A 25,929-nucleotide genomic window follows, 5' to 3' on the forward strand; every position below is an offset into this window, starting at 1 on the left:
TACAGTATACAGTACAATATTTTATTAGTCGTGTTTCCTATTATCCGGATTCATATAATGATCTTAGTCGATTCTTGTCATTGTAATGTAGTATTCAGTGTAGTTCTGATTCGTTTCGTTGTTACCTCATTGCACCTGCCTTCCAGAGCTTAACGATTAGGATTAGTATTCGTAAGGTTCGCTTTCGCTAGTTGCTTCGTAATTGTGTTAGAATGGTTTTTGTTTTTGTTTGGTTTTAGTGCTGCTAACAAATCGCGTTAAACAAACAAAACAAAACAAAAAATATATATATTTTCTCTTCATCTACAATGGTGTGGGTTAGTTTTAAGAAATTTGACTAAAAACTGCTGCTTAGTGCCCATTCCCTTGCGATCCTAACTGCGGCTGGACTTAAACTAGAAGTCTAATCGTATAGCAAGCATTGCGATTGTTTTGTTTTCTCGATGCTGCTTTGTTGCGCTATAATAAATTTCTATGGCATTGAGAAATAATTATAGATCCGATTGTCCAGGTCCTGAAAAAGATCAAATGGAACAGATTATACGATTGGCCATATCTCTTGGGGGGGAGCAAACAGATAAAGCTAACACTAATTTGTGGAAATATTCAAGGCTCTGGTCCTGGTCGAGAGCTCTAACCAAAGACCGGGACCGGACTTGCATACATATATACAGGAAAGAGAATGAAAACTATAACTAAAAAGTCAAATTAAAAATACAAATAAAAACTAAATAAAAGCAGCAACTGAGGAAGTGCAAGTGCCAGGCAGCCAAATCAATGTTGAGAGAAAACTTCACCTTTTCATTTGTAATTTCTTTCTTTTGTTTGGTTTTTGTTTTGTTCACATTCAATTCAATTTCAATTCAATTAAACTCAATTCAATTCTTGGGGTAGAAGCCATTCAATGTCATTGTAATTATCATTAAAGTTAACGATTAATTTTGTTAAAATATTTATATATATTTCTTACGGTGCGTAGAACAAGTTAATTGAGTATAAGAAAAGAAACATTGAATTATGCATTTGGAACTCATGAATGGTTAATGTAACGAACGACTTTTCGACAAGTTTATATTGTACAATTTTCTATTTTATGGTTTCACTCTTTTATTCGGATTGTATTTATTTATGGTCACAACAACAAAAAGTAATCTTCATTCGTTGTTCATTACAAGGTGGAGTTTGCTCTCCAGTTTCAAGTTTCAACTAGGGAAGGAAAGCAGTTGGGAAGGGTATAGGAACTACAACATTTCAATAAAAATATTTGCGATACACAACAATTTCTTCAGATTATTAAGTACTATAATCAAAGCCAAGATGTAAATACTTGTAATTGTTAATAGATATCTGGAAGTGCTACGATTTACTTTGAGTTTGTTAATAGCTGAACATTTGATTGGAGGATACAAACCTGTTTCAAATTCAGTTCAATTCAATTCAACTATCGCAAATATTTTTATAAACAAATTAAAAAAAGAATATGGCACACAGAACAGAATAAAAATCAAATAGCGGCGAAAATAAAATAATATATTACATAGAATAGAATAGAGGACAGTTTTTGGAATATAATGAAAACATTCAATTAGTTCAAACTGTTTTTGGGGGGTTTCTTATAAAAATTGCAATTTTTAGGTACCTTAGGATTTTGAACGAGTTTTACAAAATCATTGAGTTGAGATGAAATTGGTTTTTATTTTGCTGTTTATTGTGGCGATTTGATAGATCTTTGGTTGATTTCGATTGGTTTTTGTTTTGTTTGGATTTTGGTTTTTGGTTTTTCAGGTTTTATATGCTTCGTATTATTTTTGGTTCGATTTAGAAATGATTTTGATCTTACGCTTTACTGAGGTAACAAACGAACGAACGAATGAACGATTTCTTTGTCATTGGTCTCAATTGGTTTATTTACATTATGGTACTCGTATCAATTAGATATTTAGTTTATTAATATTCAAAATGTACAATGTGTGTAGTTGTGTGTGTGTGGTGTTTGTGATTGGGATGAGAAATGCAATAACTGGCCCCAGCCCCTTTTATCGCCCGTTTTGCGGGTGGGGGTAGATCGCCTGAGGCGCTTACTTTACCAAAGGATTAGGAATGCAAATCGGTTCAAAATGATACAGTGCTTTCCTCAAGAGCCCGTTTAAAGTCGGTTTTCGTTTAGTCGGTCATAGGTCTTTTGTTCCGTTCGAGGCTCTTCGGGGAAGAACTGGTCTCCCACTTAAACCGGTCTCACATCCCTGCTAAAGACTATAGATCCCGCCCTTCTATATACAACAGGCCTTTTCTTGCCTTGCGATTTCCAGCTAGCATTAGACCCTGCGCCAACTGCTGACCGACCGTTCCCTGGACTGGGAATTCTGACGGAAGCACTCTGGACTCTTACTGCCGCGACCGCTGGCGATCTCTGGCGATTCCGTGACTCTGGCCAAATCGCGGTTGATGGTCTTTGAGCTGAGCACCCGCGGACAGCGCACCGTCCAGGGGCTGCGGCGCGGATCCTGGAGTGCTCGGAAGGCCTTCGAGGGTACAACCTCCTCGCCACTGCCGCTGGCGTCGCACCAGCTGTTGTAGTAGTCGGCGTACTCCTTGTCCTGCTTTGGCGTGGGTGCGGGCGTGCTGTCTAGCGAACTGTTCTCCTGGGCGGAGTCCATCTCCTCGACCAGGGCCCGCTTGGCGGCTGCCTGCAGCCGCTCCATGGGAAGATTGCGCAGATGTGTGCTGTCGCTCTTGAGGAGTAGGCTCTGGACCAGTTCGTTGACGAGCTTGTCACTGACCACGCGCTGGTTCTTGGCCGAGGGCCCCATGATGGGGGAGGCCGGGCTGTTGGGCGTCGAGGGATTGTCCGCATCGATGCTGGTGTTCTTGCGCAGCGGCAGTGAGAGGCGCTCCCGTCGCTGGGTCATGCTCTCGGCCTCGCCCAGTGCGTTGGGATTCTGGCGCCGGGTAATGGACACATTGTGGACGATCTTGCGCCGGCTGGGCTTCAGCTGGAACTCGTCAGCCTGGGCCGCTGCCTCGGGCAGGTCATTCTCGTCCTGCAGCAGCTTAAAAAGTCTGGAATGTGTGGCGGCTCGCTGGTAGCTGGTCATCTTCCGCAGCTCCGGGAAGCTCTCGGACTCGGTGTCCGTCTCTGACAGCTGTCGATTCATGTCCGTGACGCCCGAGTCATCCTCCTCGATCTCCGACTCGGAGCGTTGCGTGCTGCTGTTGCGGGACAGTGTCCCCTTTCCATGACCGCTGTCCACGGATAGCGACTGAATGGTCAATGCCTTGGAGCTGGGTGCATCTTGATCGGAACTAACCTCAAAGGCGCTGATGCGGTCGCGCACTGAGATTTTGGGTGCCTCACTGAACTTATCCACCTCCAGGTCGGGCAGTCCATTGGCCAAGCGCTTCATCTCTGGCTCGGGCTCGACATACACCTCTGGAAGGTGTGGCTCAAAGTTGGTCGGAGTGGGAGCTCCACGCTCCTCTTCGTCTGCCTCAGCGGTCTGGGGCTTATGCTCCTCCATAATCGCCCCATCCTCGCCTACAATCTCGTATTCTCCCGGTGGACCCAGGTCGAGGTCTTGGGGCTCCTCAGCCTCCAGGATAACGCTGTGGCGATTGGGTGTTGGACTGGGACTGGGCTGCGGTGGCGACTGCTGGCCATCGATGGATGTGTTGAAGAAGGCCATGGCCTTCCGGTAGTTGTGTCGCTTCTGCTCGACTTCCTCGCCCTGCTCCTTCTTGGCGCGATCCTCTTCGATGTCGGCCCAGAAGTCGGGCTCCCCAACATCCTCATAGCTTTCCTCCAGCGGTGCAGCCCAGGTATAGACTGTGGCCGGCTCGTGCATGGAGGCTAGCGACATGGTATCTACCATATGGAGATTGCTCTCGGGCACCTCGTCCACGGGTTGGTGCTGTGTTTCCTCCTTTTCCTCTTCCTCAGGAGTGTCGTGGTGCAGCTCCTCGTATTGCTCGGCGAGAACCTTTTCCTCCTCCACAACGAGATCGACAATCTCTGGCTCTGTGCCACGTGCTGCCTCCAGTGTGGCCCACACATCGATTGCCACGGCAGGCTCATCGGGCAGCTTGGCTCTGAAGGCCTTGATTTCCACCGGCTTGTATGGGGTTTCCTCCACAGAATTCTGACGCTCTTTTCGGGCCCAGAAGGTGGCCGACCTGTGGAAGGTCACATCATCGTCGTCGTCTGGCTTCCTCTTCGCCTCGATCTCGGCCCAGAAATCAATTTCTTCGTCAGTGTCCACCTCTCGGGGCTCCTCGGGGTATTTCGTGGGATCATAAGCCAAGCGTCCCGAGGCCTTCTCGTCCTCGTTGCTGCTCGCTGTAGACTTGTTGTCGGCCCAGAAGTCCGCGTCCTCCTCATCCTGCTGCTCATCCTGTTGGCCATTCCAGTTATCCATCTCAGCCTCAAATGTAAGTTCATTCTCCAAGTCTTCTTTGTAAGCGGCCCTTGACTGATCTTCCGAAGCCGAGAAGTCCTCGTTCTGTTCCTGCTCTTTTGTCTTCTCGATCTCCATGGGCTTTTCTTCCACCACAAAATGAACCTCAGCTTTTTGGGCCAATGGCATGGATTCCACGTGAGCCCGCAGTGTTGTTGTCCAGTGCTCCACTCTTGTCGCCGTCTCCTTCTTTAGGGGAGTATAGGTAACAGTTTTCTTATTTTTTGTCCACTGTTTTTCTCCCGACTCAATTTTCTTTTTCTTGTCTATACTCCCCCAGAAATCCATCCGTTCTTGATTCTCCATTGGCGGGGCTGGTTGTTCCTGCTCTTGAGAAGCTGTTGCGAATGTGGACCAGAAGCTGTTCTTCGCTGCCTCCAAGGAAGCCTGTGCCTTAGACATATCAGCCGATTTGGGCCTGGCTGGCTTGGGTTCGGCGCTGTTCTCCTTGGCCCTTAGTTGGGGAGTGTCGGTAGCCTTTACTTTCGGCTCTAATGGGGCTGGTTCTGTGTTGGTGGTTTTCCAGAAGTTTTTGGACTGTTCCATCATTTTCTGTGCCTGCATTTTTGTGGCCATCAACGTGGCAAAGAAGTCAAAGTCCTCCGTCGGAGCACTGACAGTCTCTTCGACAGTTTTGGCTTGGGGTTCAGGCTCTGCTTTGGCCCGAGATATGTTGTTGGTCACATCGTTGGCTATGGTCTCGCCCAAGAACTTGTTGCGCATGCCCAGGGAGAAAGAGGCGGATACGTCTTCCTTGCTGCCCTTGAGAGGTGTGGCCATCTCTTCAACGGAATAGGCCTCTGTAGGTCTGTACTTTTCCACCGAGTTGGAGCGCGATGAGTTGGACAGACTTATGGTTACACTCACCTCACAGTCGTCGTCCTCGTCCTCGTCCTCGTCTGCGCTCTCTACTTTTGCCACACTGAAGGAGCTGCGCTTGCTCTCCGCACTATTGACGATGCTCTGGCGCTTCTCTTCGATTTGGGTGGTATTGCCAACCTGGACGGTGGCTATGTTCTCATCGTTGGAGCTGCGACTGAAGGAGAAACGCAACGGCAGGCGAACGGTTACCGAGTTGGACTCGTCATCATCATCATTGTCGTTATCCTCAATTTGCTTCTCTATGTCGTCCACAAGGGTGGACCTGGAATCGTCCCTTCGGATGACAGTCTTGGCATATTCACTACTGCGTTCCAGCTCACTTTCCTCCTCGTATATGACGCTCAGGTCTTCTTCGACCACATAATCGTCATCGATTTCTTCAATGAGAGCCTCCTGCTCTTCCTCGACCTGTTCTTCTTCGTCAAACATCTCATCCGCTGTGGTCACATCCTCATCCTCATCATCATCATCCTCATTATCGCTGCTCTCCGAGTCCAAATGCTGATCCAATGCTTTGCCTTTGTAGACCTGCACGTTGGTCACTGACTTGATTGCCTGCAAAGGAGCTGGTCGACTTGCGTGCTTTGGAGTATCCTCCTCCTCGTCCTCATCATCGCTGGTCTCTTCCTCAGAATCGCTGTCATCTATCGAAGCGTTCTCGCTGGGAGATCTCGCTCCGAGTTCCTTGGACTGCTCGCCCGCATAGTCCTTCTGGAGCTGCTTGGAGAGATTCGCATGGGTGTTGCCGCCGGCAATCTTGTTAATGTTGGCCAGACGCTGGCTGAGCATATCGATGACCTCGTGCTTGCTGGTGCAGATATTCCGGGTCTTGGGCCTGCTCACCAGCTCCTCGATCTCCACAGAGTGGGCCCGCTTGGGCGAATCGCGAGGCTCCACCTTGATGTGATGCTGCATGATCACCTGTGAGGGCATGTCATCGGTGCTGGGCGTGATGATGATGTCCGGGAGCACGCTGCTGGCGCGACTCTCATCGTTGGAGCTCTGACTGTAGCTGGGGGCCACTGGGTAGGGATACGGATGCCCGTAGGGAGGCATGGCATGGAACGGTGGATACCCAGCCGGAGGCTGAGCATCGCCGCCACTTGGTGGCTGTCCGTAGGGCGGCATTGTGGGCGGATACGGGTGCGGATAGTAGTACGAGTAGGGCGGATATACATCGGCTGGCTTTCCCTCCACCGCATGATGCGCCGGCGGTGGTGGGGGATAGGGATAAGGATACGGCCAATGGGATGGGGCCATTGGAGCTGCCTCTCCAGGGGGCGGTGGCATATACCAGGGATACGGATAGCCATAGGCATAGGGATAGTGTGGAGGCACTGACTGAGAGCGCGGGGGACACGAGCTGTCGGCAGAGCTGAGGGATGAATTGGATGAATATGTGGCCTGGGTGTGGTCTGTGGTGGGTGTGGGGGTGGGGGTGGGTGTGGATGATGTGTAACTGTGACGTTTATTGGTTTTACTGTTAATCTCATTGTTATGCTGATTATGATTATTATTTTGAGTATTTTCAGTATTTTGATTATAGTTATTATTATTTGGGATTTCGTTCAAGTCAACATTTTCCAAATCCGAGTCCAGCTCGGTGTGAATTTTATGTTCTGAGGTCGGTTTTTTTGGTATTTTTTTGGATTTATTTGTTTGGAGCACGGTTATCATAAGATATAAAAGAAGAAGAAGAGAAATAGACACGGTGAGAGTGCGGTATTATATGTGTTCTGATTGATTGATTGAATCACTGAATGGTTGATTAAACGATCAAGCAAGGCTATCGTATGTACAGGTATATATGGCGAGTGAGGGATGCAAAAACTGGATGCTTTATTGGATAATATGTTCGATCTTCTTACGATACGGTGGGAGCGGGATGCACTGACAACTGTACAGAAAAAAACATCATCATGCAGTCTGATTGACAGTGTTCTTCCATACTTAAATCGTATGCGCATCGCTTTTCTACCAGGGCAAGAATCAATACTCAAAGCAAAAGGTGAAATCTCTCAATAAAAAAGGCTTTAAGAAAACTAAAACTCTTGATGCAATGTCTCGTATGTACTATGTATCCATGTGGGATGTGTGTTTTTGTGCGAGTGGTGGGTGTATCTGTATGGGATTACTTATGTGAGGATGGTGGAGCTTATATGGATATATGTATATATATACAGCGATGATATTTGTCTCGTGTTTTGTATGAAGTTTCGGAATCAAAACTTGTAACTCATTTTCAGACAACGATATACTGCTATCAGGGTAGTCTTCTGTCATTTTTTTGCACATCTTTAGGAGCACTTACCGGCATTTTCGGGTGTTGTCATTGCCTGTAGGATTTTGAATGATCGACTGGGTATAGCACTGCCGGTATATTTCTTCGGTTCCGGCACCTGCTGTTCACTGGGCGGCACATATTGCTGTGATTGTTGTTGGGGTGTATCTGGTGATAAGATTTATATGCAATTAGTATACATTTCTAGGTGATTTTCGTTAGTTGTTCTACCATAACGTTGGGGCGTAAAGCGATTCTGGGACATGACTCCGTTACCTGCAAGAAAAAGCAAGTTTCAAACCATATAGAAAACCTTATCCAGCAGTGGATTTAACGCTTGTTAAATTAGTCTACTTAGTAGCGCTGCAATAATTTTGATAATTTAACTAAATGGCACCATTTTTTAAACCGTATGGGGGGACACGCACAGGAAGCTCGTTAGTATACTAAGGACCAAAAGTTTGATGTTGTTGTGGCTGTAAGCGGCTTTCAGTATTGTTAGTACACTTCCTAAAAACCTGAGACCTGAAACACTTTCCCTTCCCAAGAGACACGCACTTTCACCATGACAACACCCCATCCCATCCCAGTGGCTGAATGAAGACCGATGTTTGTAGGGGAAAGGAGAGTATGAGGGGCTCCGAGGATAGATCTGAGACTGGGGGCCAGGGGGAACCGTTCAAATCTCACCTTGCGGGGACCAAGCTAAAGGCGTACCCGACTGCTGCTGATCCTGGGCCAGTTGCAGGCGCCTCATCTGCTCAATGGTCGGACTATTGCGTGCCTGCTGGGCGCTCATCTGGCGCGCGAACTGGGGCCGCTGCAACTGCGGCACCCCGGCCTCGTCCAGGGACGCTGGCTGCTGCAGCGGGGACTCTTGGCGCGGGGGTTCTCCACCGCTGCCATCGTCCACCGTGTCGGTTATCTTTTGCAATATTCTAAACGATTTCGATTGGATGGGCGGTGAGCGCGGATCGCTGCAAGTAGATATAGGCGAATGTTAGGTTAGGTCGTTGGTTAGCATGCAATCGAAAATGTCTCAAAAAACCAAATTACAACGATTTGTTTTGTTTTTGTTTTTGTGCGAACGAAACGTGTTAGGTTAATTTTTATGATGGATTTGGGTTGACACGAAGACATGACATTTTTGAATTGATTTGAATTTAGCAGAGATGTACGAGACTGTACTTGCAGATGATGTACATATGGTAATGGCAAGACACAACATTTATCCACAGTTCAAAAGGAAACTTGTAGCAGAATAAAAGCTTTCTAGCTTTATTTGCTACTTCATAATATGGTTTACAACACTTAAAGCTGTGCATGATGTGAAAGAAACGATTGTTATGGCGACTGTGCTCTCGTACTACCTGAGACGATTCTTTCTGTAGAGTATCTCCGCCTCGAGCGGACACTGGTGCACATACACATTGTAATTGCCACTAAATAGTCGTTGGTTTGGTTTAGTTTGTAAAGAAGCACAAAATTATTACGCATTAGTGCGGGCTAACTGTTTAGTGTTGGTAAAGCACAAAGAGAAAAAAGAAAAAGCCATTGCACTCGGTCCGCAGCACTATACTTACTTTTGAAGCAGCACTGGAGACTGGGAGACGGGTCCCCCCCGTCCGCCCTCAATCGAAATGGGTATAATCCGCGCTCCATTGGCATTCCCGTTGCTGCTGCTGATCCCGTTGCCCGTTGGAGGAGGCTGGAGGTTGGGCGACAGGACACGCTGGGAGCTGGGCTCACGCCACTGCGTGTGCGGGTGGCTGGACTGGGCTGGATAATTGTTGTAACCTTGATCGACAAATTGATTAGCTGAGCGTATTATGTGCCCACCAGGCGCTTTCGTGGGAAAGAGAGAGTATACATAGACACATGTTGATATAGAAGATGGAGAGTTACACATTTGGACAAGATCAAGGAATATTGGGAGGGTAATCGAGGGAATACAGGAGACATTCTGGGGAGTGGAGAGTGCATGGTAGTGTTGAGTGGGTTCGTTGTTTGTTTCAGTTCGGGCTGGGCTGGGTTGGGAATAGTCTACCAGGGCTTGGTTTTAGTTACAAACATCAACGGGTTTTAGGAAAGCGCCATAATGTTAAGATACTGAACAAATGGAAGGCTCTTGCGGTGTAACTTACCACCAAAGTTGGGTTGTGCAGCGGCATAGGTTGGGGTCTGCTCCAGTGTTATGGGTATGATGCGCTCCTACAAAAGGAATAACCGGATTAAACAGAGCTATCCTAGAGTTGTTTCGAGGATTAGCTTACCCTTGGACCGCTTTGAGTGGTATTATTGTTGCTGCCATTCGTGTTCAAGTTGATCTGCAAGCGCAGTCCCCCTGCCTGAGGATGCGAGCCAAAGTTCTGCTGACCGATTGCTGCTGACGGAGCCGAAACAGGACCCGCAGTGGGACCATAGCCATTGCCTTGTACCAATTGTGGCTGGTAGAAAGATGTCTGAGACTGTGGCGGCTGCTGTGGCTGGGACTGGGGCGCCGGCGTGGTCTGCCTCAAGGTCGAGGGCAGTACATTGCCATTTTCCTCGGGACGAGCCCAGGGTGCCTGTTCCTTGCTTGCTGGCTGAGAGCTGAGCCAACGCAGCGGCTGGTTGCTCTGCGGCTGCTGTGGTTGCTGCTGCTGTTGCTGCTGCTGCTGTTGTGGCAACTGACGCATGGGCGAGTCGCGGGACGGTGTTTGCTGCTGTTGCTGGAGCAGAATGCGCTGTGCCTGGGGCTCTGTGGGCTGAGCCAGGGGAGCAATGTAGAGCGATCCAACGTTGGTCTATGTAGAATTATAGTTAGACGAAGAATCATTTAAAAGATTTGTTATATTTTCCATTTCTAGACATTCCGTTCAACAGCAAATTGGGTCTCTGCCTTGCCTCAAGTTCAAAATTCGTGTTTGTCCTTTGCTGTGTTCTAAATTTAGCTCCAATTCTTTCCCCGCTGCACTTGGCGATTGCGTTCAATGTTTAGTTTGAGTTTTCTCTTAGTTTTCTGGTCTAAAAATAGCCTTTGTGCTTCCGCGACGCATTTGACATGATTTTCAGTGCGAAAAATGTTTTTGGCTGACTACAGATGCGACCACAACTTACAAAACCACAACACGCAATGAAATGTATTCAAAATTATATATTTCAAGTATTAACAGCTTTAGACTGATTCAAGGATAATGGTTTTAAATGTTACTCATGCATCGTCGCTCAAGGGCTTTCACAATGTGACATATGAGTAACAAGACTAGAGGTCACATCGACTTATATATTTGTTGACTGGTTCATTCATTCATCGGTATAAATTAATCGCCCTTAAACTAAACTCGTATGTAGTGGTAAAAGTGGTTACCTCTCAAAGATATATGTATGGTATGTAAGAGTGTTCTTCATATTTTTCTACTCACCGGCTTTGCTGCTCCTGGATATTGTGTTTGTTGCTGGCCAAAGTTCTGTTGCTGCAGCGGCTGTGCATTGAAATTGGTTGCTGCTGATGTCTCAATCCGTCCTGGGCTGAAGACATCGCGAGATCTTTGTTGCTGCTGCTGCTGCTGCTGCTGTACATTGTTGTAGATGGGCTGTGGATGCTGTGGGGCAGGCTGAGCACGCTGTGTACGCCACGGCACGGATTGGGCTGCCTGTTGCTGCTGTTGTTGCTGCTGCTGTTGCTGCTGCTGTTGCTGCTGTTGTTGTTGTGGTGCATTAGCCAGGGGAGAGTTGGCTGCTGGTGGTCGTTGCTGCTCAAAGGGCGAGCGGGGACTCTCCGTCTGACGCTCGAAGGGAGAGCGAGGACTTTCCGCCTGACGTGTGTAGACGCTGACAGCTGGCGATGTGGGCATGGCCACACTGCGGAACTCCTGACGCGGCGACTGCTGCTCCTGCTGATACTGCAGCGGAGTGGCAGGCGGCGTAGGATACTGCTGTTGCTGATATGCTTGCTGTTGTTGCTGCTGCTGTTGCATGGGTGGGGTCTTGGGTTGCTGTGGCTGAGTGGGTGTGTAGGGGCTATAGCTGTTGCAGTTGTTGTTGCTGCTGTTGTCAAACGATTTTGGACCTACATTTGAAGAAAATATTTGCATTAGATACCGCATTGAAACGAAAACCGTTGTTGCTTGAATAAAATCGTTTAGTGCAGTTAGTGGGAGGTTTGAGCCAGGCTTTTGTAGGGCCTTTTCCATGTCTTGAGTTAGTTGAATGTGGTTTAGAAGAAGCAACCGTAACCGCTTAGTAATTGCTGGCGAGGTGTCATGAAGAGTATCGAAATCAGTATCGGAACCAAAACCCCAATGATCAAGCCAGCGAGTCCTTCAGCTCTGCTCACCATCGACAGCATCTGAGTTGTTGTAATTGCTTCCGTTGCTGCCATTGTAGTCTCCATTTTGGTTGCTGGTGGTGCTGGTAGTCTCTGGCAGGGGACTCTTGGAGCGGTCCTTGACATACTCATCCTTCCAGAATGTGTTCTTCTCCACCGGTGGTGGGACCTTTCGCAGAGCGGCCATTGGGTTCGCCGGAATCTTGATTTCCGGACGGAAGCCCAATGGGGGAGGCTCGAAGCGCTGCGGGGTCGGAGACTTGCGGGCCGTGGCAGGCGAACCTGGGGCACTGAGTCGGCCCGTGGGTGGCGCTAGTGTGCTGGGTTGTTGGGGGGGTGGTGGTGGGGGTGCAGCAGCAGCAGCGGCACCAAATTGAGTGCCGTTCTTACCCTGTGTCTGTGGTTGCGGTGGCGGTGGCGGCGGCGGCAGCACCTGGAAAGGCATCCCCATGGCAGCTGCGCCCATCGCGTTGGCCGCATTGGGGGCTCCCCCTGGCGACTGTGGCTGGGCGGGTCTGTTCTGTTGGGCGGCTCCTGTGGCACCCTCCGACTGGGCGTTGCGCGCCAACCGTTTGGCCATGCGCTCCGACCGGATCTGGGAGAGATCTATGCCGCCTGGGGTGTAGGTGAACGGCTTCTTGTCTTTTGTCATCATCGCATTCTGTACGCAGGCCGGGGCCTCGTAGCCTCCACCTCCTGAGCCGCCTCCTCCTGCCCCGCGTTGTCCATAGCTGCGGAGAAGAGAAGCCAACGATTAAATTCGATTAGCCAACGATTAGCCAAAAAAGCCAAGAGATTGCCGAATACTCGTAGTTTCATTTTCACTTCCCCCTCGAGCTATGCTGATTTTCCCTCCATTCTTCGCCACTCGCATGCGCCTTGGCTATTTATCACAATTTTTGTTAAATCTTTTTCTAATTTATTGGTTCGCCCTCTGGGTCGCTGCTGATCGAGCGAGCGAGCCCTCATTTGTGTGTTTTCCTTTCTTTGCTGCTGCCTCACTAATGAGACGCTCATCGATGGTTCAATGAGCCGCGCGATGCCTTGACTTTTTTACGATCGAGGGGGAAAGTGAGCTGAAGTTGTTGCGGAGCACCGGCAACCGGCAACCGGTCCATATATGGTGAGGCGCCCGACGGAGTGCCAAATTTGAAAGGTTGAAAGTGAGACGACTTCATGGGGCATTATATTATGGCAGAAAACATTGTCTCGCAGAAATGCCATGTTTTTTGTTGTTTCTCATCACAATAATTTTGAATTGGATTACTTTCGTTGGTTCAGAGCAAAAAATGTGATTTAGTTAATTTATTTTACGATTTCCAAGACAATCGTGCATATTTGAAGAGTCCTCATCTTTTGGAACCCCCTCTGGAATTTATATCATTTATATGTACATATGTTGTGTACCATTTCATATACACCCAGAGAAATAAGCACTCATATATAAATTTATTATATTTCCTACAAATAAGTTGAATATGGGTGTTGAGAAATTAGCCGCTTAGTTTAGTTCAATGTTCATTTATATTACAGCTGCCCTATTCATGCCCTTCTGATTGTATTTTACATGGGACCGTCGCATCGCATGATCTTTCAATTCCCTTTTGCAACCGCCCGCATATCGCCGTACCGCCGCAAATTAAACCCCGCTATTGATAGATGTATAACCGCCGATATTATAATCACTAAATATATGAAATAAAACCTATTAAAAATTATGCAGTCCACCCATTCATAACCAATGGTCCATATTAAAAAGACGACAAACCGTATATTTAATTTAAATATGGGTGTGTTTCTTTTTACTATGCCATTTTTCTCTCAATGTAGTTTAATGTTATTGGAATCTCTGGGTTCGATTTCTTAGTTGGAATCGATTGCCGTTGGATTTAGAATATGTATATAAATTTATAAAACCACATTTCCTGGGTGATATTTTTTCTATACTTTACACTTTTTTCGAGTAGCTACCCTACCTTTCCCGTTTATGCTTTCCCCCATCATCATAATTCGTTTTTCATGTACATCTCTCTCAATATTTAATGTCAACTTTTCTCCACACAATTTGCTTAATTGTAAAGGCCTTTAACGTTGACAATTTGCTAATTAAAAGCGAAAATCGAAGACATTCGGCGGAGTTCTCGTTGCCGTAGTCCCAACATGGGAGGAGATACGTACACAGATGGATATGTACGTATGGATGTTGAAAGCCAGTTATGCTGAAAGAAAGTGATGGGCTGGCATCTGGCCGTCGAGCTGGAGGTCTGGGCCTCGTTTCTGGTTCGCGTTCGGGTTCTGAAAAGTTGTCAGGCCTGTTGCATGCTACGAGTATGCTGCCTCTTGCCACTTGCCAGTGCCTCTTGTCAGTCAGCTTCATTAGTTTTTATATTTCCCCGCTCGGAGGCGGACAGAGGCGACACACGAGTGTGTGAGGAGAGTGCGTGAATGATTCGCCTCCAAGTGGGTCAGGCGAACAGGAACAGGTGACGTCTTTGCGTCTGCTGCCAGACTGTTCCGTTCCGTTCCGTTCCGTTCCACAAAGTTGACACGGCCAAAGTGTGGCAAATTTATTCAGATATACTCGCATGTACTCTGCGTCTGCCCTGCCCTGCCCCGCCCTGCCCTCTTCGGTGCTAAACCGGGCCGTGCTTAACCGCAAATGCGAAGGCCGAGTGTGGGAAAACGATTGCAACACTCAGCTTACCCCCAGAGCACAGATCACAGAGCACAGAGCGCCTCAGATGCAAATTGGAGCGCGTGCATCAAAGTCAAATGCAAATGACGCAACTCCCGCGCTGCGGTTGCTGACAGAATCGTCAGCAAATGACAAAAAACAAATCGGTAATTGCCCACATAAGAGGCGCGATCAAAGAAATGCTGTCTGCTCCTTATAGGACGGCGCGGAAAACTATGGAGAGATATGCCCCAACAAGTTGCAGACACTCATGCCCAAGTCGGCTGAACTTGCCATTGATTATGTCCGAATGAATAGCATTGGCATCGCCAGCGACAGCTTCCATAATTGTCGAGGCGTGCCCAAAATTGTGAGGTCGTTCAGTTCGGTGCAACGTTCGTATTTAGCGAGTATGGCAGGGTAGGAAACTCAATTCAATTTACACAACAGTTTCGTTAACTGTTTCTGTTTATTAAACGTTAGCTGGCCATATTTGGCCCCGGCCATCGCGTTATGAAAATTATTAGCTCCCGACAAGCCTAGGAAAATGTCAGTGTGCGCAAGTGCATTGGTGATTTCCTGTTCAATTGCCATATTCTTGCATTGTTTCGACCGGTCCGTTGGCCACTACGCATTCTGAACTAAACTAAAACAGTCTGTTGCCAAAATCACCATCTCAAAAACAAACATTAAAAACTTTTGGATACCCGCGTTGAAGGCCCACGCCGCGTGGGGCGCCGCTCCCCATCCCATCCCATGGCAGATGTCGTCCGATGACGTCAATGGCTGATACATGGCGTCAGTACCTTCGACTGGTACTCGTACACGGCCTGCAATTGACCACAACTGCTTGACAGATTTGGCAATTAGCGGTCTCCCGAGAGCATGTCAAGCCACTGGGGAGCAGAAGCAGGAAGATCTGGTCAAGTGCAGGCCACATTATCATTTGCATACCCCATTATCGGACGTGACTAATTAACTTGCACAGTGCACAATGTACATAATTCCCTTGCTACTGATACTGCTGCTGATGAATCATAATCATATGCGCCACTCACAGTGACATTTTCGAATTGCACTTTGCGCCATAAATAGACATTTGTAATACATAAAATACAAATACAAAAAATATATTCCCAGCAAATCGAGTATAGGCCAGCATTTCGCTGGCATGACATTCATGCCGAAAATAAAAGGCAAAAAAAACACGGAAAAATCTTGCTCTTGTTAGCACGGAAAGCTGTCCGTGCGTGAGGAGAAAACATGCTAGAAAACTCAAAATCAAATGATAGAAAAACATCTGTGCAATTTGCATTTTCACTTTTTTTCGACTCTTTTTCGACTCTTTTTCGACTCTGGCTGGGATCTGCCCCCTGCGCATGCAAATGAGCGTGCAAATATGTATCTGCAGTCAACTGCGACTGCCTGCTCGGAGCTGGGTGGATCCAACAGATACGAGCACTGCTGGACAAGTGCTGTGGAGCAGGGCGATCGACGGGGAGATACCCCATGAGGAAAACATAGAAGTCTAACTACATTTGTTTGCTTCATATCTTATGAAGATAGAAAGATAGGAGGAAGATTCTGGTTCGAATCGTTTTCGCCATGGGGGAAACTCTAACATGAATCCGACTGTTTATTTACGAGTATTTAATGCCAATCATATTAGATATCTTATCTTATTGAACACTTGTAGATAAATTATTAATTAAATGAGTATTAAATATCTTTACTAAGATATAAAAGACGTTGAGAAGAATGTGTTATTTGAGTGCTAATAGAAGTACAGAAATTTATTCAATTATGAACAATCCCTACACTATTCCGAAATTCATGTAATCCTCTGAATCAGATACACCATCTATTAAGTCCATCACTCCTTGGAGTACCCTCTAGAAAAAGCAAACTTGTTGCCGCGACGCTGCTTCAGTTGCAGTTGCAGCTGCCCGCGCATATTTAAAGATCAAGGGCAACCCAGCAGCACCATCCGCAGCAGTGGAAGTAAGAACTTGAAAGCTGCCACATGCAACATGACATAATGATAGTCATTGTCCGGCCATCTCTCAGTATGCGAGCGTGTCTATAAATAGACACGGCTGAAGCTGGAGCTGGGGCCAAAGCCGCAGCCGCAGCCCCAGCCGAAGTACAGGGTGCCCTGACCAGCCGCCCACATTCCACAGTTGAGCTAATCTTGTGATAAATATTTGCCAAGAAATGGTTTTGTTTTGTTCTTTACGCTACGAGTATTTTTCCCAACTTTTTTGCTATTGCGCTTTAAATGCTTATCAGGGACAACGTTTGTCTGACGAAAGTTTTCTTTGTTGGGCCCCCGAGAACGAGAGGAAGACGGAGACGGAGGTGGAGACAGAGACAGAGACAGAGACAGAGACTTACGATGATTCCATGCAGTTCTTGGTATCCGCAGTCAGGGGCAACTCTGACAGTTGAAATCCACGATCCTGACGCACCATATAGGCAGGCAGCGTGTCGATGATGGCATTGGCCTTATCGTTGTACGATCCCAGCAATTCCCGATACTTGGAGTAGACGACGCGCTTCAGTTGCGGATTCTTCACCGACGATGGTGTGGAAGATGGGGACGGCGACGCGGCCGGAGATTGCAGCGTTGAGGTGGCCATTGCTTTTCGTTAATCTCTATTATTTATATTGTTTACTGTATTATCTTAAATTTGTTGTGCAGTTGGTTAAACTGGTATAGCAATCGGGAGCAATCAAGAGAGATACAAGATAGGGCTATATATCAGTAGTACTCGCGTTTTGAAGCGTTTTTTATTACATTATACAATTGCCCTATGCCCCAGTGGAGGGAGATACTGATCCTATGTTGATAAAGCACAAACAAAGAGTGAATTTGTTTGCTCCATCGATTTGCATTTGTCAATTCCCAGACAAAGGCACTGACACTCAGACAGACACTATGGGACCTAAGCCCCAGAGCCCAGTGACTCAGCGATCGATGGGGCAGGCAATCTAACCTTTTTCGGTGCAGACCAGCCGGCAAATGATCATTTCGTTGATGACTCAGAACAGCCGAGAAGAATCAACGGCCGGTTGGGGAAATAAAAGAGGCGCGTAAGCAATATGGAGCAGGCAGCTGTTCCGCCTCAGATATACTCGTATGCTCACGTATGTAGCTCTATTATTTTTAGCCATGAGCTAAAGCGGCTAATCAAATCAAAAACAGAATCCACTGGTACTACTAGATTGCTCGGCCCTCCCGAGGGAGATAAAAGGGGGACATCTTACAATGGCCTTGTTTTTGGGTACGAATTTTCTCACTTAGGACCCGCACAGACACACACATGGACGCACATGGACACACATGGACACATGAAAGTTTAGACACACGCGCAGCGCAGAAGTATCTGAAGTCGGGTTACGACGAGTGTATCTGAAAGCGCACTGGCGACTGAACGCAGCAGAGTCTCGACGCGCATTGAAGTCGAGTTCGCTGGAGGTTGGCGACTGCGTCTGCGCCTGCGTCTGGGGCTGGGGCTGGGGCTGGGGCTGGGGGTCTGAGTTGTTCGGCAACTTGTTGCAGATACATTTTTCGTGGCCGCAAAAGGAAAACCGAGCTCATGATAAACGTTCGGCTGGCACGCGGTGGCTGTCTGTGGCTGTGTATCTGCAAGATACACGGCCTGCCAGCGACCTGCAGAGCAGACCAATTTATACGTCTGTCACAGCCGTTCGACGCCGACGACAAATTTAAAGCTAAACGCCAAATACTTTCGACGTTTTGGTCTATCTGTATCTGGTATCTGGTATCTCCCGGCTGTATCTGCCACTCTTATCGTGCAGCTAATTGTTTTTGCTCGGCTGTCATGTCGCCTGCTTATTACTTTGGTGGTTTTTCTTTATTAAACCAGCCCGTTCTCCGCACTCCGTTTATCTCGCACTCCTCTTTTTGTCACATTTCTGGGGATTTCTCAATCGAGTTCCAGCTACGCTCCACGTACACCTTTTTGCTCTAATTAACACAAGCATCTGCGGAAACGCTTCCCACTAGCCTTGAAGATAAGATAAGTAAGATTATCGACGACTGCTTTCCAACGACTGCCTTGGGATTTCCTGAGGCCCCCGTCGGTTAAATAATAATAATTGGCAAGAAAGCGTTGAAGAATTTTAAATGCAGAATGACTGGTCGAAAATGATTTTCTTCTGCCAAACAATCTGTGCGCTGCGCTCCCAATTGCCGCCTGCCACGGGCTAAAATGCTGACAGAAGAAAGAAGCACAAAGAAGGGGAAAGTTGCGACACAAATGACTATAGAAAACATGTCTGTGACTGACTCCGATTGCCGGTCGTGGATGATTCTAGACATTGAAACTGTATTTCAGGTTGGAGAAATAACTTTCGCTTAATTCGATTACCAATGTACGCAAGGCCTGCGACTAGCCAGAATAGCTTTTCTTCCAGCACTGCCAATGAAATAATTTTAGGCAGAGTTGAAGAGCATTGAAGTGTCTGATAACTCTGTCAAAATGTCAGCACGATCAATTCAAATGAATCATATAATCATATATTCCCAGGCAGAATTGTGTGTGCAATATAACACAATGGCGACCCATGGAGATCTGTGCACTAGTGAAATGTTGGTAAGTGTCGAATACTCTACAAAATGAAGTATACTGCTCTGCAATATTCCACTAAAATGTGGGACAGGCCTTTCTCGATGTGGAGCAGATCTTCAACAGACCACTGAAGTGTCCAGTGCCATTCTGTGGGTCGGAGCTGACGCCAATTGAGATGCTAACCCATCTTCTGATGGGTCACAGCCCCGGCGAGTCGATGCTGGAGACAGTGGCCGATTGCCCCGAGCTGTTTCATGTGCAGCTCAACGAACTGAAGGCCGGAACAAGCTATGTGATTGCTGCGATCGCCTACCACGGCACCCCGAAGGTGGGACTCAGCACTCCGGTGTCTCCAGAGCTGCAAATCGTCCATCAGTTGCCCGTAATGCTCGTAATGTATGTCACTCCGCTGGCAAACAAACACAACGGTAACGACACCGACAACGCGGAACAGACCGTCATCTTCTACATGGTCAGTCCGTTGATGGCCACGGAGGTGGGTGTCCAGATCACGCTCCTGGACGGCGACCAAGACATGCATGGCCAGAAAGCCCTATGTCAGTTTTCTGCGCACACTCAGACGGGGGCCTACGGGCACGGGTTCGGGGAGGTGGAGCAGCTCTTAGTCCACATGGAGTTCGTTTTCTATTCGGCTAGCAGCATTCAGAAGCTCATCGACGCGGACCCGGAGCGGCAGCTTCATGTTAAGGTCGTTCTGACTGGGGAACCGAACTCGTTGGGATCGGACAGCCACCCAGAGTATCCAGAATAGTTTTGCTCGGCTGCGCTGACTCATCCTGATTGACAGACACTTTAGAGCCGGCGCGGCCCCGATTGACGCACACTTGAAACCTGTAATCTGAGTGCCTGCCAATAATTTTCGATCTTTTATATACTATGTAAACAATATTTCTTTACCAACAGTCAAATGTCTGCTCTCTTGTCTGTGGTCTGTGGTCTCTGGTCTCCACTTGTTCATTCAGTAAAAATCGTATTTTTTGGCTGCCTCAAAAGTGGGTCATACAGAGATATGTGGTCTGGTGCAGCCATCAATCACCAATCACGAGGGCCATCTAATTAGTTAGCCACAGGCCCCCTTCATTGTGGGAAATAATATGAGAAAAATGGCTTCTTCCCCCTGAAAAAATATTCTCTTTAATTATGTGTTAAATGTTTCTCTTTCTGAAAACAATTTCTCGAATCGTTTCTTTTGGCGCTTGTTTGGTTTTTTTGACCCAATTTAACTTTCCTGATTTATTCTATGATGCATCTAAATGCAATCTCTTAAACGCAACACCGAAAATAAAAGCGGCAATGCTTTTACAAATATTATGACTAGAGTTGAAAATTGTCTGGAAAATATATTTATATCTACAGTACTTCTGAACAATCTTTGATGTTCTGAGAATTCTTGTTGTCCGACAGCTAACAGGTGGCGCTAAAAAGGATTATCCATAAGCTATGTATATGAGAGTACACATACATAGATAGATACATAAAGATAGATAGATATGTATGTATAAATCCCCAAATGAGGTTAAATTTAGCTTTCATATTTTCCAGTTAGATCAATATAATTTTAATGGAATGGGATTCGTCATCAACCCAAAAACAAAGTGCTACCAAAACTTTAATAGCAACGCCATTTAGTCTAGCGATAGCGGCCATAAATTAACCCAAACTAAACAAGAAATAAGGGAAAGGCACAAAACAACCAAAGAAGAATATATGTAGTAGGTATAACTAATCCTATTTATAAATAATTCTCAATTTGCAAACATAAAAACGAACTAAAGTTTATATGCCATTAAAAGCGGAAGCAAACAAAAAGATCTCTAAGGAAAACGTAAAAAAAAGCGAGGGAAAGCCACGCTAATAATATAGAAAAAGCTGATTTTCATATCCCACCCACACCCCCGGACACGGGCGGGCATGTGTAAGATTATAATATTTCAGGCCTCTTATTGCTGGGACTGACCTTGAAAAACTTGTTATACGCCGAGGGGCGAAACTTTCCGAAGTGGGGAAAAAAGTCTACGTATACGAAGAGGGGGCTCACAAGTCGCAATCAGGGAGCCCATTCATCACTTTCTACGACTACCCGAGTCTGCAGCTCGTTTTGCATTTGTCATTTGCGATTGGCGCTGCGTTGATTGCATGACATGGCCACATCAGACGCAGCGGAGAGCCTGGACTTGCGCTTGAGCTTGAGCTTGAGCTCTGGGCTTGGCCTGGGTCTGGGTCTGGATATGGGCCTGTAATTATTTATATTAATCCGGCCTGGGTCACCCTGGCGACTCCAGGTGAAAGTGAAACCGAGCCAGCGCCCGTTGCACAATGCACTGCGGCAATATTTTTTCTTCGGCTGATTGGAGGATACGTAATTTTTATACTCGTACATTTTTCCTACCACAACCACATGTGGTCGTCGGTTTTATGGCCAGACGGGCAGCAGAGTCCCGGCAGCGCCTTTTTTCGATTTTGGTTTTTTTTCCACTGACTTTGAATTGGTGTTGGCTGACAAATTGCCATGATATTGATTTGTGGAATGGGAAAACTAAATCACGAAAATTTGATTTGAGAGAGTTCCTTTTTTTGGTTTTAAGTGAAAGTACGTAGCAAATATATGATTCACGTTATAAACTGGAATAAATTAAATCTAGCTTTTTTTCCCTAACTAATCTATTTTGTACTATTTCCTCTCCCTAAAACCCTCCTTTTCTTAGTTATTCATTTCAAAGATCATTTTTAAGAACAACAAGCCCAGTTTATGTGACTATCGATTTCCGGGAAAGGCCGCATCAAAATAAAAAGCAATCATAGATCCAAGTATCTTGGGAGTGCTCTAAATATAATCACATTGCCGGCCAGTACCTAAATTCCCAGTGGGTTTTGAATATGGGTTTTTTTGGGTGTGGTCATCTCATCACAGTTTTATTTCTTCTTTTTATCGACGTTACGCATCTTCTTTTAAGTTATTCTGCCCCTGTACATTCGAATTTCACGGTCAAATGCGATCAACTTGAACTTCGTGAAATCCATTAAAAATGCAAAAATGACTAAAACAAATAATTCACACCTGATTTACGCAATTTACAAAAGCAAAACAACCGACAAAGAAGTGTCAAAATAAGTGTCGTTGACAAAAATCAAAGTCATGTCTGGTAATGCATCAAAAGTCCGGTCGTTGAGATGCGAAAACTTAAATAAATAAAATATTTACGAAATATTTACTTTGTCAATATTTGTTCCAAGTTCACACGTAAATTAATGGCAGAAAATAAATGTACGTATTTTTTTGTGGCTTTTACAAGATATACAGATTTCAAGTCCACACATCGTATACTTGATAATATGTGCAAGAAATTAAATGAAGTGATTATACTTTTAGCTATACCTAAAAATCAATACATTGTGTATTGACTGAACCTTGATTTTGAAGTTTAAATTGATTAAATTATTGATGCACCTTAATTATTATTAATTTCTTGTTTTCCCTTTTCTCTTCGCATCACTTTGACCCAATTTCCTCAATATATTATCGCCGATTCTCGTGGGTGCTGAAAATTTATGCGCGACACATCAACGTCAGCAGAGCAGTGCAAAAAAAGAAAATTCTGTCCGAAGAAAAATGTTGAAAAAATCAAACAAAAAGTGAACTGCATTTGATGCCAAATTCTTAAATTTGTTTCGTTGTTTGAGAGGTTCTCGGGCATTGTCTGAGTGAAGTGCGTGGCCAGAGGAAAACTTCCGGTGAATGCCGTCAGTTGTCTAAATTCCCAACACGTGTGCCAAATGCTTTTAGACACGGCCGAGAGACAGCTGGCGGCTGGGGGTAGAACATAAAATTCTGCACCGAAATCTCGTTGAAAAATACGATATTTAATTAATTAATTCGCCTTTATGTGAGGGAAAGACAGCGGTGGCGGGGAAAAGGCAAAAATTGTCGCCTGCCAAAAAGCGCGTGCACCCGTGGGGCCGAGTCGAGAGAGCTTCGAGGGAGGGCGTGAGTGTGGGCGAATCGATGGCCTTCAAAAAAACTCATGTGAGAGCCTTAATTGTGAAAGACATCATAAAGATGTTCTGTATATACTATATATACTATAGTACATATATATCTATTCATACATATGTTTTATTTATTGTCCCATTCTTTCAAACAGCTCCTCCGGCATGGCGTTGTGTTTTTATTAGTTTGCTGAACACACTTGAAAAACATTGGAAAGATATAGTGCAGCTGCCACAAATCTTGTCCAGATTGGATTGCTATGTTACCGAAAGTTAAAAGGGTACTACATCGATCAATGAACAGGGTAAAACTATTCCCATGTCCCCAGATTTACATATGTTATAACTTACCCAGAACTCATCTTAGCCGCCTGCTTTGTATTTCAAGTCCAACTTTGAATCACTTTACACACCGCCTCCACAGAGCAGCCAGAAGGAAGAAATCGGTTTCTTTTTATTTATTTTTCTGTCGTAGGCGATGGTTTATGCCGAATCGCACGCAAGTTCTACGAAAAGATTTAGCAAGGGAAACCTAAGCACACAGAAACACTGAAAAATTCATGGAAAATTGAAACAAAATTATGAATAATGAATTGAAATTTATTTCGCACAAAATATCACGCCTTCTTATATAACTTTCGGCACGAACACGAACACTGCTAAATCACTGGGAAATAGTTTTGTCTATATAATCAAATGGTACATGTATCTATATCGTTTATTGAGTATCCAAAGATTATCTTTGGGGCTCTCCCCAATCGGTCCGAGGTATATTTGAGGGTTTCGAAAACCCTTTTCGTACACAATTGTTCGGTTCAGAATTTTGTAATTTTCTATTTATAAAACGCGCCACGGCACGACGTATTGCTCACTTTTGCTAGAGAAAATACTCGTATCTACATATATCTATATATATTTGTATATATAGACAGCCCAGCCAGATAGATAGACGATATAGATATATATCTATGTGTTAGTTTTAGATGAAAATTTTCTTTCTTTCGGATGGTTTTTCTCGTTTGCAACGCGTTCAAGTTAGCAGCCCAAGTCGCACTGAATTCGCACAAGAAATTTCCTCGGCCGAAAAGCCAAAAAGCCGAAAAGCCGAAAAACACATTTCACATTTCGAAACAAATTCTCCTTCTTCTCTCCTGTATATATTTTTCGACCATCGGTCATGTCGGTGTCTATATGTCTGCATATATGTATACGAAAGCCCGTGCTGCTGGCAGTGAGAGTGTCTGGGTGCCCGTGCCCGTGCCCGTGCCCGTGCCCCTTCCCGTACCCCTTTGCATGTGTAAAGTGCGTCTGCTTGGAAAATTCTATTCTATGAATTTTGAGTTTATTTAACAGAAACAACAAATTGAGCAAGCCCGCAGTTGTTTGTACTTGTTCCTTGCTTTATGCTTTCCTTCCCAGCCAGCCAGCAATTGTTGCCGGGGTACCGAACACTCTCGAAACATTAAATAAATTACTTTTCGTTCGATTCTTTCACACTTGTCGGCCAAAACATTCGGGCAACAATTTCTGCACTAGTCGAATCGTTTTCGAAAACTTTTCGGGAAATTATTTGATGCTAGGTGCGAACGATGTTGGGCATTTTGTATTTAATCAAATGGTATTACTTTATTTACTTTTTTTAGTGGATGTGCTTTAATTATGATTTCAAATAAGAGAGGGTAGCATACCCTGTGAATAGCTTTTAAAATGATGTAATATTTAAAAAATATATGTGAAATAAATGGTCAGACCTTGAAGGCATTTCAACAAATTGGATTATCAACAAAAGGATTATTTCAACTAAAGCGCCTAACGGGCTTTCGAAAGGCTGATTATTCAAAAAGATCTTGAATTTCTTAACTTTAAGAGACGATTAAGGGTAGATCTGTGAATATGTAGATTATCTTAATTTGTCTCAAACCAATTCCTATATTTGTTTCCCAGACTGTAGCTAATTTGCCTTGTTGTTAGTTGTATTGATCGAGAACCAAAAGAGAATATAAGGAAAGGCCCCCAAATGCACGCGGATTTACGAATAAAACTAAAGAGTTTTGTATCAGAGACACAGAGAACCCATGCGCACAATGCTGAAATGATGTGAATGATTCCACTCGGTGTGCTGGCCCTGTACTGCGGACAGATGCTGAGATAAATCATAATAAATCACATCTGCTTGGAAAATAAATAATAGAAGGCGAGATTATATAGCGCTGGGAGACCACTAAGAAAACATCCAGTATATGTAGCATATTTATTATAGAATATATGTATATGTATGGCTAGAACAAAGCATAATCTCTGGGAGGGGCGATGTATGGCAAATGGAAAAGAGCAATGTCTGGGGGAATTAGCAACTCATTCATCTTGAGGCAGGCAGTGGACCAATGTTGTATTTCGAGTTGATAATTAACATTTATTGTATGTACGAAGTCTAATTCAAGTTCTTCGTCTTCTGGGACGGACCACACCACCTGTCCAGGCAGCGAGAACACAACAAAGTTGCCTGATGCCCTCGATTATAAATAGATCGCTGGCTCTTTACCGATATAATTGATATACATAGATGTACATATAGGTATGCTTACATATATGTATGTACGCGCGAGTAGCTATCTATACATATCGGCTCGTACTTTTCTTTATTTTTGTGCAAAATGCGCCATTAAGTGGTATAAATAGATCTTTGAAAAGCGCACAGGGCGCTGAGTCAACGAGTGCCTCGAACATTA

The 25,929-nt window shown here is 45.5% G+C and overlaps 2 protein-coding genes across 7 annotated transcripts; one reads left to right on the top strand and one right to left on the bottom strand.

The window, feature by feature from the left end:
• LOC6596248 (putative mediator of RNA polymerase II transcription subunit 26) lies at positions 1 to 24,216 on the bottom strand. Of its 6 annotated transcripts, XM_026987889.1 has the most exons (12): positions 24,073 to 24,216; positions 23,552 to 23,749; positions 11,933 to 12,654; positions 11,019 to 11,665; positions 9,888 to 10,400; positions 9,759 to 9,825; positions 9,198 to 9,459; positions 8,985 to 9,056; positions 8,305 to 8,591; positions 7,846 to 7,890; positions 7,645 to 7,782; positions 1 to 514 (listed from the first exon to the last, which is right to left on the bottom strand). In XM_026987889.1, the coding sequence occupies exons 2-12, from the start codon at positions 23,560 to 23,562 to the stop codon at positions 492 to 494; spliced, it is 2,787 nt and encodes a 928-aa protein (XP_026843690.1). In that variant the 5' UTR covers positions 23,563 to 23,749; positions 24,073 to 24,216; the 3' UTR covers positions 1 to 491. The 6 variants fall into 6 exon arrangements, with proteins under 6 accessions (XP_026843690.1, XP_026843688.1, XP_026843687.1 ...); XM_026987887.1 differs by lacking the exons at positions 23,552 to 23,749; positions 24,073 to 24,216 and adding an exon at positions 16,992 to 17,280; XM_026987886.1 differs by lacking the exons at positions 23,552 to 23,749; positions 24,073 to 24,216 and adding an exon at positions 16,992 to 17,238 and having other exon boundaries at positions 9,198 to 9,411.
• Positions 19,139 to 20,121, top strand: LOC6596250. The gene is made up of 2 exons (XM_002021743.2): positions 19,139 to 19,216; positions 19,284 to 20,121. The coding sequence occupies exons 1-2, from the start codon at positions 19,178 to 19,180 to the stop codon at positions 19,962 to 19,964; spliced, it is 720 nt and encodes a 239-aa protein (XP_002021779.1). The 5' UTR covers positions 19,139 to 19,177; the 3' UTR covers positions 19,965 to 20,121.
• Positions 24,217 to 25,929: the final 1,713 nt, after the last annotated feature.

This window comes from Drosophila persimilis, unplaced genomic scaffold (assembly GCF_003286085.1).
Source record: "Drosophila persimilis strain 14011-0111.01,24,50 unplaced genomic scaffold, DperRS2 tig00000124-arrow-pilon, whole genome shotgun sequence".
Lineage (NCBI taxonomy): Eukaryota > Metazoa > Arthropoda > Insecta > Diptera > Drosophilidae > Drosophila > Drosophila persimilis.

What these genes read in the sequence shown, in the direction of transcription:
- LOC6596248 (XM_026987891.1), bottom strand. Translation starts at nt 17,236, where the DNA reads ATGGCCACCTCAACGCTGCAATCTCCGGCCGCGTCGCCGTCCCCATCT. An exon ending in ATCCAGGAGCAGCAAAGCCG is followed by an intron (nt 10,401 to 11,018) that starts GTGAGTAGAAAA and finishes AATTCTACATAG; the next exon opens with ACCAACGTTGGATCGCTCTA. An exon ending in GACAACACCCGAAAATGCCG is followed by an intron (nt 6,953 to 7,644) that starts GTAAGTGCTCCT and finishes AACCGACCTCAG; the next exon opens with AACATAAAATTCACACCGAG.
- LOC6596250 (XM_002021743.2), top strand. Translation starts at nt 19,178, where the DNA reads ATGGCGACCCATGGAGATCTGTGCACTAGTGAAATGTTG. An exon ending in TGTGCACTAGTGAAATGTTG is followed by an intron (nt 19,217 to 19,283) that starts GTAAGTGTCGAA and finishes AATGTGGGACAG; the next exon opens with GCCTTTCTCGATGTGGAGCA.